At 39.3% G+C, this 19,329-nt stretch overlaps 1 protein-coding gene across 1 annotated transcript in view; it reads left to right on the plus strand.

The window, feature by feature from the left end:
• The window catches only part of LOC121870484 (membralin-like), a 117,224-nt gene that overhangs the window by 57,553 nt on the left and 40,342 nt on the right, over positions 1-19,329 (plus strand). The window contains exon 7 of the mRNA XM_042372321.1: positions 7,340-7,427. Within this exon, the coding sequence (XP_042228255.1) occupies positions 7,340-7,427 (88 nt within the window). The remainder of the gene's footprint in view (positions 1-7,339; positions 7,428-19,329) is intronic.

A 19,329-nucleotide genomic window follows, 5' to 3' on the forward strand; every position in this document is an offset into this window, starting at 1 on the left:
ACCCGCCACCCTGCCTGACTGCCTGTTTTAGCTCATAAAATTCATACAAATTACCAGGCCAGAATATAATTTACATTGCTGGAATTCTTATAATTTGGTGATCATTTTGAATATAAACATCATATATTTTGCTTTAAACTTACAATTTTTAGATAAAAATTTTTCTCTAGGTAACTATGGTATCTTTTGTGCAAAATATATGACATTTATATTCAAAATATTCCTGGTCTTACAAGGAATCCAGCAATGTCAATTATATTATCCTAACTTTAGTTTGAGGTATTATTTATTAAAATTTAGTGGTTATCCCACACATCTCCTTGGGACGGTTGGTGGGGGGTGGGGGGGAGGGAGGGACCAACCGACCATCTGTTACCCTGTGAAGAATTATTATTTTTTTTTATTAACTGAAGATATTTGTTTTAGCTCATAAAATTCATACAAATTACCCGGTCAGAATATAATTTACATTGCTGGAATTCTTATAATTTGGTGATCATTTTGAATATAAACATCATATATTTTGCTTTAAACTTACAATTTTTAGATAAAAATTTTTCTCTAGGTAACTATGGTATCTTTTGTGCAAAATATATGACATTTATATTCAAAATATTCCTGGTCTTACAAGGAATCCAGCAATGTCAATTATATTATCCTAACTTTAATCTGAGGTATTATTTAATACTAAATGTTAAAAACTCTGGAAGGGAGGATTGGTGGGGGGTGGGGGGGAGGGTTGGGACTGACCGCGCGGTTGGAAGAGGGGGGGAGGCAAGGTGGGGTACTTTGATTGACAGATAGTGTCGTGAAGATTATTTTTTTTTTATTAACTGAAGATATTTGTTTTAGCTCATAAAATTCATACAAATTACCCGGTCAGAATATAATTTACATTGCTGGAATTCTTATAATTTGGTGATCATTTTGAATATAAACATCATATATTTTGCTTTAAACTTACAATTTTTAGATAAAAATTTTTCTCTAGGTAACTATGTTATCTTTTGTGCAAAATATATGACATTTATATTCAAAATATTCCTGGTCTTACAAGGAATCCAGCAATGTCAATTATATTTTCCTAACTTTAGTTTGAGGTTATCCCACACATCTCCTTGGGACGGTTGGTGGGGGGTGGGGGGGGGGGGAGGGACCGACCGACCATCTGTTAGCCGGCTGTGTAGTGTGAGAGGGGGAGGGAGTTGAGTCCATTATTTGAATGGACATTAACTTGGCGACTGTATTTCTCTATTTCTCTTAAGTATTAATTGTGTGCATGTACCATCATAAAATTAAGATGTTATTTTTACTACAACATAGGTATGTGCCTTCAAAAAGTGGAGTTTGGGGGTCGGGCCGGTTTCTATTGGAATTAATCCCATATGTTCTGTTGTTCACTTATCGGATTTCACTTAACGCTGACCTCTGGGTTCAATTGACCGCTATGGCGGGGTACAACTGTATATTATTTGATATGAAGATACCTTCCTAACAAATTTTATTTACTACCTTTGAGTGATACATGATGACTCAATTTGGCAAGAAGTGTTGAAGACAGACATTGTGGTAAGCTAATCAGCTGTTTGATCTTTGTAAACAAATGAGTATGAAATGACTCATGGTGCTCAGTGTGAGATTTTTTTTCAGGAAAGCTGATTCTTTTAGGATAATATTTTATCAACCTGGCACCAAATGATCCTAAATTATATGAGAATTGTGGTGGAATTGCATAAAGAAGTGTTAAAGGAATCATGTGGGAGAGAGGGGGAAGGAGCCAACCCCCCCCCCCCTCCTTCCCCTCTGCCAGCTGCTCCCAGATACACACTCGCCTTCCACATACAATAAACCCCTACATTATGTGTTCTTATTTTTATATTTATAGTACAGTGAGTTCTGCTATAACGCGTGTTTTGATAACGCGAATTTGCTCTAACGCGATTTATGAATTCGGAACAATATTTGTATAACGCGAACGCTTGTTTGCTATAACGCGATTTTTGCTTACTATTTCTCCAATTTTGTGGTATTAACTGTGAATATGGTAAAGAAGAATATCTCCAAAAAGCGTTCTGATGATAGAATTCCCGGTGATTATCGTAAAAGAAAGGATATAACACTTGAAGAGAAGCTCGATGTTATCAACCTCAAAATCACCCTTCTCCCCCATCAAGTTACATTCATATTTTTTCAAGGTAAAGTGTTAAATTTACTGTATGATTTCATTATTAGATATGAATGTAACATTTATTTAGACTGTGCTATCCTTTGTGTTAGGCTAACTACTAAATTTTTTCGATTTAGTAATCTGCACCTAACCCTATTTTCTCCATAAGCCCTGTTATTTCTATTATGATTTTCTATAACACGATATTTTACAAGAACACAATTATCGCAATAGCAGAACTACCTGTACTGTACTGTACAGTACAGGGGGTTCCCGACTTACGAACCCCCATCAATATGAACAGGGGTTAAACTTGAAATTTACAGTGTTTTATTTACGTGATGACTTATTTTTTACTTTCATGTACTGTATTTTGCCATTATATTTCTTCTTTTGTCTAAATTAAGTGATTTTAGATGTATATAAGGACTTAGGCTATGATATAGTGGGATTTTAAACATTGTTCTGTAAGTACAGTTTGCACATAGCATGTGTTCCAACTTGCGTACAGATCCAACTTAAGAACATCCTCAGGAATGGAACCCATTCGTAACTCGGGGATCCCCTGTATACAGTTTTCTCTTTATTCATAAGACAAATTTTGTAGTTACTTACATAAAACACTTTACAGTAAACAACAATCACCTCGGTGAAAACAGTTGATGACAACTAGATTTATGTCTGATTTTCAACCCCAGAGAGTTCTGTTTCATATTTTTTTTTGTTGATCTAATAGTGCATTAATAACCTTGTTATACACTTAAAAACCTTAGTTGTTGAAGTGCAGTAATAACATAACGACAACTGATTTTCTTATCAGTTCAGATAAGCTCCTATTAGTCTGATTTATCGAGGTTCTACTGTAATTATGTACAATGAAATAATACTATTTATCTGATTTATATATGCGTGAGTTTACGTAAAAACTGTATCATCGAGCATCAGGCACCATGAGTCTGTGGCGGCTGTCTGGGAGGTATGTAAGAGAGTCAGGATTAGTGGCCATCAGTTTGCTTTGGGGAGCAAATATATACTACTGGATGCATCACTGCTTACCCATCTTGGCTTTGGTGCTGCTCACAATACTCTTGCTGGTCTGGGCATTCAGGAAGCAATGAGAACAACTCCCAAAGCAGAAAAGACTACGAAAATTGCTGACTAAAATATCCAGCAAAGATTACAGCCCTGATAGTTTCTGAGAGAAAAAAAAGTCAACCTGGCGACAAAGAGGAAGGTAGCGCCATGCCTCTGACGCCCTCACTGTGAGTGAATAGTATCCTGTACAGGAAGGGACCAAGTGCCAATTAGGATTAGGTTTGGTTAGAAAATCCTAACCAACACTAATCCTAATAAATATCATAAATATCATTACCATCCAAACTTGGTTTTTATACCCATACTTGTACTTCCACAGAAAACGGGCCATATCTCAAAACTAAAGTTATCGTTGTATGAGACATCTCTACTCTGTTATTTTTCATCATATTGTAAAAACAAAGACATAAAAAAGGTAAATAGGAGCAGGCATTTATTATCCATTTACAATTTCTTTATTTGACTAGTTAACCCTTTTGCCCCGGGCTAGGGTACCAGTGGCTGTATCCCCCACTCAGGGTAAATCGAGAAAAATCAACTTTTCCCAACATTTTTTTTTAACCTTTTTAAATAATAAAACAATAAAAATGAAGTAAGAAAATTATATTTTTACCCTCTAGAAACTTCCCTGTGGCTGCAGTGGCGAGGGAGGTAAATGGACAATGTTGTTTTGACTGCTAGCACTCGAGGTCACTACGCACTTTGCGGCCATTTTCTGCTTGCCTTTGAGTCTGGGGTGGTCAGTAATGCATATATTTACTGATCATAATACTTCATTGCCAATAAATAATTAATTTAGAATATTTTGTTTGCATTATTTTTCATATAAAGTGCTCGGCAACACACACGCAGTTGGTAACCAGGCTGTCTGGCTGTCCTTGTGTTTGGTAGAGCAAATAATGCATAAAATAATAATAATTTCACAAATAAATACATTTATAACATAATCATAGCATTATTTTCCAGTAATACTACGCTACAATACAACTACACTACTTTTAGCAATATTACTTTGATACAACATGATAAATGGACAAACATTGAAAATGAAACAAACAAAAGTAGGTAATTACATTCAGGAAGTTTCCCTGTGGCCGAGCGTGTGGGGTGACAGGCAAATAGTCACACTGGAACCTGATAACCCGCGCTGGGTATTTAAACAGTAGCAGGAAAAGGCGCGTATTCTGGAACGTTACCCGGGGCGCGCTGGTTAGGCATTCTGGAACATCACCCGGGGCGTAAGGGTTAAGAATATACTGTACAGTTACCGTATATGGCGGTGTATACAGTAAGTTGACCCCCCTTTTCAAGCACAAAAATTTGGTCATAGAGGTATACCTACCATATAAGTTGACTCCCCAACTTCAGCAGCTGTCAAGTGTTGTGAAGGACCAAGTCAACCATCAGCACACATACATAAACAGGTAAACAAGCCACTCTATACATGATGTCACACACAACGTCATTAGTGACTGACCCAACAATCACAACAACACTGAACTCACTTGACTTCCTGCTCATTCCACCACAGTCCACACACAGCCATCAATAACAAAAGGTGTTTAAATAAAACTACTGAGAAAAACTTTATTTCGTCCATAATAGAAATAGAGCAATTATATTAAAGGTAAATATGAAGGTTGTAATACGAAATACTCTCACTTACGGTCATCATTTTATACCCATCGTATAAGTCGACCCCCTAACTTTGAACACTAAAAATTTGGCTTCAAAGGTCGACTTATATGCTGCCATATACGGTAATTACCTGTACAGTATTTTGTTTTCTGATAGAATCTTTTTTTTTCCATTTTTGTAAACTTTTTTTCAACAAATAAATAGTTTATATAAATCTAATCAGGAGGTTTTATAGCTATGGGTTTGGTAACTAGAGGGGCAAATTTTCAAACATATCTCGTGAAAAATGAATGGGTTGTGTTATTTCATTTGGTCATTATTTTTTACATTATATTTTCATATATTATTTTTCTGAAAAACAAAACTCTATGTTAGATTTCAATGAAACTTACAGGTCTTAATGTTTAAGTAACCCCATACACCATATAAAAAAACAGGCAAATCAAATGAAACAAACAAAATTTTGTTTTAAGGTTGGTGGATGTAGCTTGATGTTGATGGCCTTAATGACTCTGGCAGTTGAATGGCCTAAAGCCCCAAAAACCAACCAACCATCCAGGAGGGCTGGTGTCCAGGGAGGTGTCATATGGACTTAGCTTTCCCTTGGTTATCTATGCCTTTACTTTAGATTCTGGGGAGGTGTGCAAGGTAATGTGTCATTAGAGCTGTTAAGGCATCTGGCTTCCATGAGGGAAAGCCCATGATATAACAACATAATAGAACAGTTGGAGTGGCCAGCTCACCACTAGTAACACTAAACTAGGCTGTTACTTGATCACTTTCACCACTCGCCACTACCGTTTTTGAAGACAAAAAATCAACACTGAATTAATTGAAAAAAATATATATAAATTAATTCTTGGATAGATTGTGACTTTTTCACCCTGTAATATGTTTATTAGAGTTGTGAAAATCTATGTGAGGTGGTGTTAGCAATAGTGTTTGGCCACTGTTCCACACCCAGCCCCAGATGGATGCTAAAGAAAGTCGATTGCCGAGTCGCAGGTGCGTGGCTGGCTACAACGGGTCAGAAATTTCAAGGGAGGTTGGGGTCACTGTGAGATGCTGATTAACCCACTGGGAGGAGTCTGGGAACTTGGGAAATTGGCCGCTGTGAGTATTTTTTATGGGTTGCTGACATTTTTATATACTGTATATTAAAATGGCTAATTTCAGGTGTGTAATGTGGACAAAACATATTGGAACTCTTAGTTCATATGAATGATATCATTTTAGGCCAGGGAGACCACATTTGATAGGCGAGGAGAATATTGGATGGGCCATTGAGATTCTGTAGGACCTGTGTTGGTAAATATTAAAAATATATGTGATTTTCTCCCTCATATTCATTATTTCTCCTCATATCAACATTATTAATGTTATTATAAATATTTTTTTACCATTGTTTAAAACCTGAGCCACAACCTGAAAAAATTATAAATAAGGAAATGGATGGTACATTACAATAATCATAAAATAAGGTCGTCATCTACTCTTTCAAGCATGCTAAAAAAAGATAATATAGTGAAGAAAAAAAAAGCAGTGCTATTTTAGCATGTGGTTTGTAGAGATATCTTTAGTCTAACCAATCCTAACCTAACCTAAATATCTTGTAGACTGCACACTACAGTAGCACCAAAAAACTTACATCCATTCTCCCCTTCCTTCTTTCATAAATTTCCCTGTTTTCTTCAATCCCCTCCCTTTCTCATGAGCAATATGCATCATACCCCACCTCCCCAACAAATGACCCTCCCACAAGTATACCATTCTTTCTCACTGTCCCTCGGTGACTTACTGTACAGAAAGGACCAGGCCAGGCACAGGTGTTAGGTGTGGAGTGGATGACTACTCTTGACCACAACTGTATGTACAGTATATATGTATGTCTAATCTGTGTCTTAACATGTTATGACCACTGTAATAATATTGTAGTGTGTATTTTAGATGAAAAATGAGGCATTTGCAGTAAGGAAGCTTTCAACATTCTCAGACACATTTCTGCCCCTTACAATTATCATACATGAAGTTACACTGTAAATGCTAGATGTAAGGAAGTGTAGCTTCACACAATATCATGAGAGAATATTGGAAGGAGTGAGCATAATAAGAGAAAAGATTAGCATATACAGTATTAAGGAAGGGTAATAATGGTTATAATTTCGTGTTGAATATGTGAATATCTAAGTGAACTTTAATTAGTCTCTTTGCTTTGAAACGAAATGTCAGCAGAAAGGTTCTACTGGTGTAATAAGGGAACATACAAGAGAAAAGTCTTTAATCGCCAAGGTTACATGGTCTGTTGATATTTATTTATATTTATTTTACTCTTTCAAACTTAAGGAATCCAGTTCTTTATTAAGTGAGTTTAAGATCTGTAACAATAATGAAAGAACAAATGTTAAATGATTTTTAGAGTTTTTATGTTGGTTGTCTTAGGATGGTGAACCTGGGAATGCAGATGAGACCACGAAGGAGCAGTTTATGACCACCTCCACAGAACCCCTGGGAGATGGTGCTATTCATGGTGGGTAGAATAGGAATACAGTGTATAAGAAATTATCCAGATTTTCTGTATATTAAAATTTTGCTCAACACTCATAATAATGTAGTCAAAATCTAAAGTTTGCTGAAAATCCCCTGCCAGCTTTATATTTCTGTTCATAACACATAGATGGTGCTTTTTCCACCAACGTGTGGAGGCGCCATCTTGTGACTGAACTACAGGTCAACTGTAGTTTCTGCTTGAGCTTCACTGTTGGTGTTAAGGATACATGCAGTCTCCATGGTGGCGTTATCCTGCTCTCGGGTTATAACCTTTGGCTATCCACGTCGGTGTTTAGTTTGAGTGACACTTCCTCTTGCCGCTGTTTAATTCATTTCTAAACTGTTGGTAGATGTAGGCCAGTTTCAAGATCTAAAAAAATTACCTTCCTCAATCTTCAGCAGAGTTTCACGCAGCCACACTTCTGAAATAATATTAACGGTCCAATCTGAATCTATGACTAATGAAACCTCTTCTTTACCACATTTAGCAATGACAACTATACCATGAACCCATCCCACATTATTCATTTCACACAAAGGAAGGTAAGTACAGTAGAGTGAGAATGAGGAGAGACCTGGTGGGGTCTGGGATGTGGTGGGGTGGGAGATGTAGTAGGGCCTTGCATGTGGTGGGGTGGGGGAGGACCTGGAATCATGTGGGTGGGAGTGGTGAGTAGTGTGTGAGTGGGAGGAGGGGGGACAGTAGTATTCCTCCTGTGACAATCATCTGTGTGATGCTCTGATCGTTTATGATACTTGCAATATAACTGTGCACGTTGGCAAGGAGTAGTGACCTGACCTTGGAACTGATGTTCACTACTGAGATTTCTTTTGTTGTCCCAGGGGACCTGGCTGATAAATAGCCTTAATTGGTTCAGCTGCATCAATTTTGCTTGTACTGTACCTGGTAAAGGTCAGGGGTAGGGTCATTAATGAATCCCCTGGCTTAACAGATCAAGTCTTATGTACTGCCAGCTGTTTAGGAACTAGGCAATGAACAAAATGCAAGTACTCAAACAGCTGAAGCACATTATCAAGAGGCATATTGGTATGATCATTATTTGTCCACTCAGAAGTTACCATGGTATTATGTTAGTCTGACATGGTAGCTGTGGGAACAGCAGTTGCTGAATAAGTAATATCTCCACTTGCCGGAATCCCTCTTAACCGGAACTTTCCAATAGCCGGAATTGAAATTTGCTCAGAATTTTTCCGGCAAAATTCTCAATTCCGGGTTTGGGAACAAATTCCGAGGTTGAAAATCAGGTGCATTTTCTGAAAATTTCAGGAAAAAATGAAAAATCTAAAAAAAATTTTTTTGATTTATGAGTCTGGGAATAAATTTTTAGGGCGTGGGTGGCCCTGCTGTTTGGATCGCTTAGTTGATATTCAGCTGCTATTGTAGAAGGTTGTTACCTCGCTAGTTGCTGTTTTTGTGTACATTTTGTGTTGTGCAGTGCTGTACATTATTGTACCAGAACAAAATCAGCAAAGAATACAGTGTTAAGAACGTAAAAAGTAAATACAGTTACATATACGATACTGCACAGTCAGTAAGTGGGAAACACTGGTGCATCTTACCATTCGTCTTTTATTCAAGACATCTTCAGGTCACAAGACACACTAATCCCCCACTCTGACAATGGGTGACCTGATATTGAATCAAGTCAGGTCAGTAACATGACCCACTAATCTCCCACCCAACCTCCATCACAATTGTTAAGACGATTACAATTAAGTATTACAATCAGCTGAGTGAACAGGATCTATTGGTGAGTACAGTACTACTTTGCTGTCACTCGGAATTGAGGATGATCATCCAGCTATGATACAATGATATGAGGTATTAGGGATGTTACCTACATTAGTGAGCTTTGAGGTGACTACATAGACAGGTACTGGACCTGCAGCATTGTTCACATTCATTGCACGTGTGGAGGGCTCCATCTACTGCGGGAGGGGCAGTGGCAGCGTCTTTCTGGCAGTGGCGCTTGTCTGCCTCGGTTCACAGTTGGGCTAACTTGAAATTATTGACATCTTCTCGTGTGGTGCTCCTCCAAGCATTACAATGTGGAGAATTGACTCCCAGGGGAGGGGGTCGATTTGGTACTTTTTCAGGTTTGTCTTAAGACTATCCTTATACCTTTTCAATTGCCCGCCGGCGTTACGTTTACTATTCGTAAGATGACAGTAAAGGAGCTGCTTTGGCAGTCTACTGTCTTCCATGCGGGTAACATAGCCAGTCCAACGTAGTTGTTCATGGATAATGGTAGCCTCGACGCTTCTACAGTTGGTGTCAGCAAGAATACTGGCATTTTTTCTCTTGTCATCCCAGCGAACTTGGAGGATGGAATGTAGACTACGACGGTGATAGTTTTCAAGTGCCTAGAGGTGCCTCCTGTATGTGACCCATTTCTCACTGCCATATAGCAGGGTGGGGAGGACCACTGCTCGATATATGTGTGCAGCTTTGTAGATAATTTCAGCTACCTACAGCTGGAGACACGATTTCGGAGTTTGCCAAAGGCTTGAGATGTACATCTGATCCGTTGCTGAATCTCTTCATCGATGTCTGCGGTGGTGGACAGGTGGGAGCCGAGATACTGAAAGTGGGCAACATTAGAGAGGGTAGTGTACTGCTAAGCTGGATGGATGGTGGAGGTGTGTCTGAACCAGGGGGCACGTTGAAAGAGAATCCGAGTCTTACATAGATTCACCTCAAGGCCGAAGTGTGTTTACGCGTCTGTGTAGGTGTTCAGGTTCTCCTGTAGGTCATGTTCAGTGTGAACAACAAGGGTGAGGTCGTCTGCATACTGGAGTTCAATAATGGAGGCTGCCAACACCTTTGTTCTTGCCTGGAGTCGTCTTATGTTGAAAAGACCCCCCCCTCTTCACCCGGTACTCGATGTTCACACCGCCGGTTAAATTGACACTGGCACGAGTAAGGAAGACAGCCAAGAAGATGGAAAAGAGAGTTGGTGCCAGTACACACCCTTGTTTAACCCCTGTTTGGATAGGGAAGAACTCTGACTGGGTGCCGTTGTGCAGGACACTGCTGTTCATGCCATCGTGGAGTTGCCTCACAATGGCGATGAATTTTGGTGGGCAGCCAAAATGGCTGACGGTCCACCAGAGGACTTCCCTGTTGACTGAGTCGAAGGCCTTGGTTAGGTCGATGAAAGCCATGTACAGGTCATGACGCTGTTCTCTGCTCTTTTCCTGTATCTGGCGGGCAGCAAAGATCATGTCAGTGGTGCCACGTGATGGTCTAAAACCACATTGAGATTCTGGGAGAAAGTTGTCTGCCTCATTAAGAAGTCTGTTTAGGAGGACTCGGGTGATAATCCTGCCAGCTACGGACAGCAGCGAGATCCCACGGTAGTTGCCTCAGTCTGACTGGTCTCCCTTGTTCTTATAAATGTTGACAATGGAGGTGTCTTTAAGAGCTTGGGGTATTTCCTCCTTTTCCCATGTATTTTCCAGGAGAGAGTCAGACGGCTAGTAAGCAGAGGTCCTCCTGCTTTATACACCTCGGCTGGGATTCCATCAGGCCCTGAGGCTTTGTTATTTTTCAACTGTTTGATGGCAGTAGCTACCTCATCCAGGGATGGAGGGTAACTGAAGTGGGTCAGCTCTGGATGCTGAAGGACCTGCTGGGTAGTCAGGACATCCACATCGATGTTTCGGTTGAGCGATGAGTGGTAGTGCTCTTTCCAGTGCGGAAGGAGGCCTTCATCGTCATTAATTATGAGGTTACCGTCAGATGAGCGGAGGGGGGACTGTACCATGAGTGATTGGCCCATAAACTATTTTAGTGGAAATGAAAAATTCGCACATCTTGTGCTGATCTGCAATTTCTTGTGCTCCACATACTTTATTTTTAAGCCAGTCGTTCTTTAGATTGCAAAGTTCCCGCTGGGCTGCCGCTTTCTTCTTGCGGAACATATCAGCTTTGGTCCGAGACTAAGAGTTGTTCTGCCAGTCAGTAAAAGCAGCACGTTTATCATAGATGAGTACTTTGATTGCCGGGTCATTTTCATCAAACCAGTCCTGGTGTATTCTTTTGATCTGGCGGAGTGTTTCTCTGCAGGTTTTTGTCATAACGGTATTAAGAGTGTCCCATTCGGCACTGGGATTCATGTTGTTTGCTGTTGGGTTGTTTATAAGCCCGTGTTCATGCTGCACTCTGAAAGCATGTGCTACCACTGGATCCTCCAGACGCCTAGTATTAAAACCTCTTCTGGATGCTTGATGCCTTCGCTGTTTTGGGGCGACGTGAAGTGAGAGCTTGGCTCTGACAAGTCACTGATCAGAGTCACAGTGGTCTGACCCACTCATGGCTCGGGTGATGAGGACATCTCGGCTATTTCTTTCTCTGACAATGATGTAGTCAGTGAGATGCCAGTGTTTGGATCGTGGGTTTTGCCACGAACCCTTGAACTTGTCGGCCTGCCTAAACAAGGTATTGGTGATAGTGAGGTTGTGTGCAGCACACTTGCTGAGGAGGAGTAGGCCTCATCCATTCCTCCCAATGGTTCCCTTCCAAGTGTCAGCATTCTCTGCCAACTCTGGCATTGAAGTCACCAAGGAGCAAAACCTACTCTTCTCTGGGGATAGAGGTTAGCACTCTGTTAAGGTCGGCTTAAAAGGGCTACTTGATGTCATCCTCTGCATCCAGTGTTGGGGCGTATACACTGATGAAAAAGGCATGGCGTGAGTGATTCAGTGGGACTCTCAGCATTATGAGACGCTTTGACCCCAACAGGTATTTCAGTTAGCCTGTGTAGGATAAGTTGGCGGATAGCAAAGCCAACTCCATAAATGCGGTTTCCCTTCGCATCAGGCTTACCCTTCCAGAAGAAGGTGTAGCCAGACTAGATCCCAGTGCATAAAATACCATCTTATCTGTGCCGCCCATGTGCCGAGTTGTGACTAGAGACTCCCAGCAGTCATCTCTGCCAGTTCCCATTGCCATAGGACTTGTTTGAGGGGGGCTTGATGTTGAAGAGAGGTATGATGAGCTGGATGATGGCTGTGTGCGAGTTGATTTATGTACTGAGGCAAGAGCACAGGCTGCAACCACTCATCTTGGCTCTTATCTTTTCCTGATCCAGTGGTGCAAGTGTTGCAACGACTGGGGAGAGGGAGAGTTGCCATTGACTGCCGATAGCCCAGTTTGTTGGGTCTGCCGATAGCCCAGTTTGTTGGGTCTGCCGATAGCCCAGTTTGTTGGGTTTCGCCTTAGTAGCCTGTCCATCAGGCATTGCCTTCGTCCACCAGTGTAGTCGTTGGTTTCCCATGGTGGTCACCTCTTCCACCTACACCGCCGTTGGGGTCATGTTGGAGCTCTGTAAGCATTTTGCCTGATGCGGGGCTCCACCGCAGACTTTTCGTAAGGGGTTTACTCCCGTAGCCTTATACCTGCCAAGGTTAATCCACAAGACAGCAGGGCAATGACTGGTAGGTGCCAGGACGTGTCCACATGCCAGTGGGCCTATTTGCCTTTCCTCTGGAGCCCACTGCTACTCCGAGATCCCCTGCTGGTCTAGCCTGGGCCCATGAGGCACCCAGTTACCGTGTGTTGCCACGAGGAGGCACAGCAGGAGTCGTTATGGTGAGGAGGCTGTATACTGGCAGGAAAAGACTTATGCAAGTTGCTTCCTTGTTCGCCACGAGGGCTAGCCAGCGGCGGCAGCTGAAAGCGAGATGGTGCAAGCAGTGCTTGTACCTTTACTCTAATATAATGCTGCCACACTAGACGCATTTCACCACCCTGTATGTGGCTGCATAGACACACACACACACACACACACACATATATATATATATATATATATATATATATATATATATATATATATATATATATATATATATATATATATATATATATATATATATATATATATATATATATATATATATATATATATATATATATATATATATATATATATATATATATATATATATATATATATATATATATATATATATATATATATACCGTATATGACCTATAAGACGAAATTTGATATTAAAAAATCTGCCCAAAAGTTAGGGAGTGGAGTCTAAACCACCAAGTTTAAAATTCTTACCTCTTAAATATTGGTTTAGGTGTGTCAAGAGTGGTGATAAACATAGTAAGCCACTCACAAGGTCTTACTAATTAATTTATACTGAAACTTACGTTTGGCAAGCTGGATTCAAATTAAGATTACGGTATATTAAAATAATAAAAATATATTATAAACCTGTCTAACATACCGTAAAAGAGATTTATACCCTATAATAAACACAGCTATCATCACACACCTCCCCACGCCCCCCATTTGCCAGTGAGGAGCCGTGGAGGTGGTCAATAATGCATACCGGTATCGGTATATTTACTCATAATAATATTTATCTCCTATAAATAATTGATTTAAATTTTATTTTTCCAAAGAATATTCAGTAAATGAGTGCATTAATTCTTGAAACTATCGACGGTTAATTACAGGCGGCTCAAGTGACGTCACTAGTGTTTACACTACACCAGCTGGTAATATTTGATGCCATTACTTGAAGTGAATTGGCCTTATTTTAAGTAACTAACTATAAATAAATACAAAATTAAATAAAAGATCAAAACTGAGAAATAATATACTGTAGTATGTTTTTGTTGTCAAAGTAAGAGGAACAATTGTGTAAGTACGTAATATTTTTTCACTCAAATCCTAATGAAACACTACTGGAGAACATTCCTTTGTCGCAAAACAGTTTATAAATTAAAGAAAATAATTACAGTGTGTTTAATATATTACAGTATATTATAAATAAATAAATAAAACAAATAATTCGGTAAATCTATTTAAAGTAAATGGAAAATAAGCAAACATATTTACAAGACCCTTCGTCTGGCTCAGGGTGAGATGTAGAGATAAAGAAGGCTATTTATAGCCCATCAGAAGTGACCAGTACCCTAATGCACCATAAATAATTCATTGAACATTCATTTTTGTACATAGTATATTCAGTATATATATATATATATATATATATATATATATATATATATATATATATATATATATATATATATATATATATATATATATATATATATATATATATATATATATATATATATATATATATATATATATATTTATTGTAATAAATGTATGTAGTAAGTACATACTGGTAACCTTTTTCACTCAAATCCTAATGAAACACCACAATTAGAATACGGTGGTTGCTGTTGAACCACATGTTGTAATAGTCACACCACCGAGCGAGAACACTCCCAACACGCTTCAGTGGCGTCACTAGTGTTTACACTACACCAGCGGGTATAATTTAATGACATTACTTGAAGTGAATTGGCCTTATTTTAAAATCAAGATGGTTGGTAAGGACTACTGAGTCAGTGGGTAAGTGTCACATTTGGGGTACTGGTCTTATACAGCAAATAGAGCTCAAAAGCTACTTTTTAAATGGAAATTTGGGGGGCGTCTTATGCACCCGCATATATAGGCAATGATATACGGTATATATATATATATATATATATATATATATATATATATATATATATATATATATATATATATATATATATATATATATATATATATATATATATGTATGTATTTTATGTATGATGTATGTATGTATGTATGTATGAAGTATGTATGTGTGTGTGTGTATGTATGTATGTGTGTGTGTGTATTGTATGTGTGTAGTGTGTGTGTGTATGTGTGTATGTATGTATGTATGTATGTTGTGTGCGTGCGTGCTGTGCGTGCGTGCACACATACATACATACATACATACATATATATATATATATATATATATATATATATATATATATATATATATATATATATATTTCATGTAGATCTGAAAGCGTGGATAAGATAAATCTTGATAAAATCACGCGGAAAAGGGAAACAACGAGAGCACCTTAGCTTTCGTCTTTATTCAAGACATCTTCAGAAGCAACTGGATTACATGGACAGAGAAGGCTTAAATATACAGGGTGACCTTAAACATGAGGTCAGGTCATAATGATGCCATCCACTAATCACACCAACACACATGTAGAGGAGCTTAAGAAGGGGGTGGCGTGACTAGTCAGGTCAGGTCAAAAATAAAGGGACCCACAAAATAACTATCATACATCTAGATAAAAGGTTTTCAAAGCATTTTTAACCTTGGGCCACTGACAAATAAATTTATGTAACATATTATCAGTTTTGAACTGACCATCACTAAGGTTTATTGATTTTAATTCCTTAATCAAACTAGCTTCAACCAGAAGTCTTTCTGTGACACAAGATGATTTAAATACTTCTAAGCTTTTTTCAAGCAATGGGATGATTATTATTCCTAACATGAACAGACAAGGCACTGCTTTCAGATGCTGTTCTGATATTATACTTATGTTGTTTGATTCTGAGCTGCAGTGTTTTTCCTGTCTGTCCTACATAATTACAATTACATTTGCTACATGGAATACAATAAACCCTTCCATTTACATTCAAACTTGGGCTATTTCTTATTAACATATTGGTAATGGTTTGAGTCATACTTGAAAACAACATTTATATTTAGAACTTGAGACCCGAACTAATGGGACAAATTCATTCACGATAGGGCAGAGTCAAAATATTCTTAAGTGTAGGAATTTGCCTGGTTTGAGAGGAATGAAAGGTTTTTAGCCCTTTTAAAACAACGATCAACAAACACAGAAGGGTACCCGAGTTTCTGTGCAATGGAGCGAGATGTGTTTCAATTCATCGTCAATAAATTCAGAGTCACAAATAAGACATCTTAAGAACATAGCAGAAAAAACTGACATTTTGGTAGACTCCAGGTGATTCGATAAAAGTGAATGAAACTGTCTACCTGTGTGGGCTTTCTGTATACCTTAAATTTGTAGTTTTGGCATTTTCTCATGATAAGCATATCAAGGAAAGGAAGGGATCCATTTATTTCTCTTTCAATTTTGAATGTGATACTTGGGACAATATCATTAAGCTTGTCTAAAAATTCCAATGGGTCACTGTTTCTAGGCCAAAGACAAAGAACATCATCTACATATCTATACCATGGAGGAATAAAGTCCACTATTACGGTCCCTCAAGCTTCTAAATATTAATGTTGTTTTCAAGTATTACCTCACTGATGGTGTTATGAGGAACTTGACGTGGTGTAGTAATTCCCTCATATATGGTGTTATGAGGGACATGTGGTGTAGTAATTCCCTCACAGATGGTGTTATATGAGTGAGGTGTGGTCTTAGGCCTTCCTATCGTGAAGCGGATTAACACATCGCTGGTTGTTGTTGGGTCTCACGGGCCGTTATCACTGGGTACGACTGTTACTGTTGAGTTGTTCTCTCACTGACAGCATTGTTCACCACTGTTCACCTCTGTTTAACATTGGTTCCGTTCCTTTCTAAATGAAATTGTAACTTCTGGTGAGAACTTGTTGATATTCGGGGGGAGGAGGAGGGTTCAGGGAGGGTTGGTATGGGCCAACAACAGTTGACCTGGCTGCTCCGAGAGAGCGCCAGTACGTCTTGACCCTTCGGTGGTCAATGATGTACTCTGTGTGTGTGTGCGTGCGTGCGTGTTTTTTTTTTTTTAAGGAATATTCAGACTCCTCTCGAACTTATAATTCGGTTAAACCTGTTGAATACAATTCATTTTAGTATTTCAAATAAATCATACATAGGCAATCATACATAAATGTTTAATCCAATTTATATTTACATGACAATCATGGCAATGTAATTAGTCTAATCTTAACACTTACAATGAGTACTTAATTTGTCATATTTTTATGTCGTCACAATGATAAATGATGCAATGGACACAGTCTACCTGTGTACACAACAAGTACAAGTTAAACTTATGTGTTGAAAGTCTTCAGGAGAAACAGGCTAGGTGTTGGTGGTGCAATGGGGATAGCTACAGTGAGGAAGCGGTGCCCTGCCAGGCACTCACATGTCCAGGCCAGCTATTCAAACTTGCTGCGTCAGGTTTATTATCACATAAAACAAGATCCCTCTACACCACCCAACACCTCAACCCTCTCTGGGTCTCTCATTTGGCTCCATCTCAACACTATATATATACTGTATGGCACAGGCACACCCAATAAACATGACATGACTTACAACCTAACATAATTGTTTATGTGTCTTCATACTCAGTACCGCTTGCATAACACACACTCCGTTGATCGTTCACGCTCAAAACCAGATCGGGCCTTTGATACTTAATTTTGTCACGTTCATGTGACTATGCTGCCCTCAGGCTGGTGGTATTTAACTTTAGTTTTGTCACCTTCCTGTGACTATGCCCTCAGGCTGGTGGTATTTAACTTTAATTTTGTCACCTTCCTGTGACTATGCTGCCCTCAAGCTGGTGGTATTTAACTAGTTTTGTCATGTTCATGTGACTATGCTGCCCTCAGGCTGGTGGTATTTCTTTAGTTTTGTCACGTTCATGCGACTATGCTGCCCTCAGACTGGTGGTATTTAACTTTAATTTTGTCAAATTCTGTGACTATGCTGCCCTCAGGCTGGTGGTATTCGCGTTAATTTTGTCACGTCCATGTGACTATACTGCCCTCAGGCTGGGTGGTATTTAACTTTAATTTTTGTCCGTTCATGTGACTATGCTGCCCTCAGGCTGGTGGTATTCACGTTAATTTTGTCACGTTCATGTGACTATGCTGCCCTCAGGCTGGTGGTATTTAACTTAATTTTGTCACGTTCATGTGACTATGCCTGCCCTCAGGCTGGTGGTATTTAACGTTAATTTTGTCCGTTCATGTGACTATGCTGCCCTCAGGCTGGTGGTATTTAACTTTAATTTTGTCGTTCCATGTACTGCCCCTCAGGCTGGTGCTATTACTTTAGTTTGTCACGTTCATGTGATTATGCTGCCCTCAGGCTGGTGGTATTTAACTTTAATTTTGTCCGTCCGTGACTATGCGCCCTCGGCTGGTGGTATTGCGTTAATTTTGTCACCGTCCGTGACTATGCTGCCCTCAGGCTGGTGGTATTTAACTTTAATTTTGTCACGTTCATGTGACTATGCTGCCCTCAGGCTGGTGGTATTTAGCGTTAATTTTGTCACGTTCATGTGACTATGCTGCCCTCCAGGCTGGTGGTATTTAACTTTAATTTTTACGCGTTCATGTGACTATGCTGCCCTCAGGCTGGTGGTATTTAGCGTTAATTTTGTCACGTTCATGTGACTATGCCCTCAGGCTGGTGGTATTTAACTTTAATTTTGTCACGTTCATGTGACTATGCTGCCCTCAGGCTGGTGCTATTTAACTTTAGTTTTGTCGTTCATGTGATTATGCTGCCCTCAGGCTGGTGATTTAACTTTAATTTTGTCGCGTCCATGTGACTATATGCCCTCAGGCTGGTGGTATTTAACTTTAATTTTGTCACCTTCCTGTGACTATGCTGCCCTCAGGCTGGTGGTATTTAACTTTAATTTGTCACCTTCCTGTGACTATGCTGCCCTCAAGCTGGTGGTATTTAACTTTAGTTTTGTCATGTTCATGTGACTATGCTGCCCTCAGGCTGGTGGTATTTAACTTTAGTTTTGTCACGTTCATGCGTATACTGCCCTCAGACTGGTGGTATTTAACTAATTTTGTCCAAGTTCATGTGACTATGCTGCCCTCAGGCTGGTGGTATAGCGTTAATTTTGTCCGTCCCGTAGTGACTATGCTGCCCTCAGGCTGGTGGTATTTAACTTTAATTTTGTCCGCGTTCGTGACTATGCTGCCCTCAGGCTGGTGGTATTGCGTTAATTTTGTCACGTTCATGTGACTATGCTGCCCTCAGGCTGGTGGTATTTAACTATAAT

Source organism: Homarus americanus, unplaced genomic scaffold (genome assembly GCF_018991925.1).
Source record: "Homarus americanus isolate GMGI-L3 unplaced genomic scaffold, GMGI_Hamer_2.0 scaffold32583, whole genome shotgun sequence".
NCBI classification, from domain to species: Eukaryota; Metazoa; Arthropoda; class Malacostraca; order Decapoda; family Nephropidae; genus Homarus; species Homarus americanus.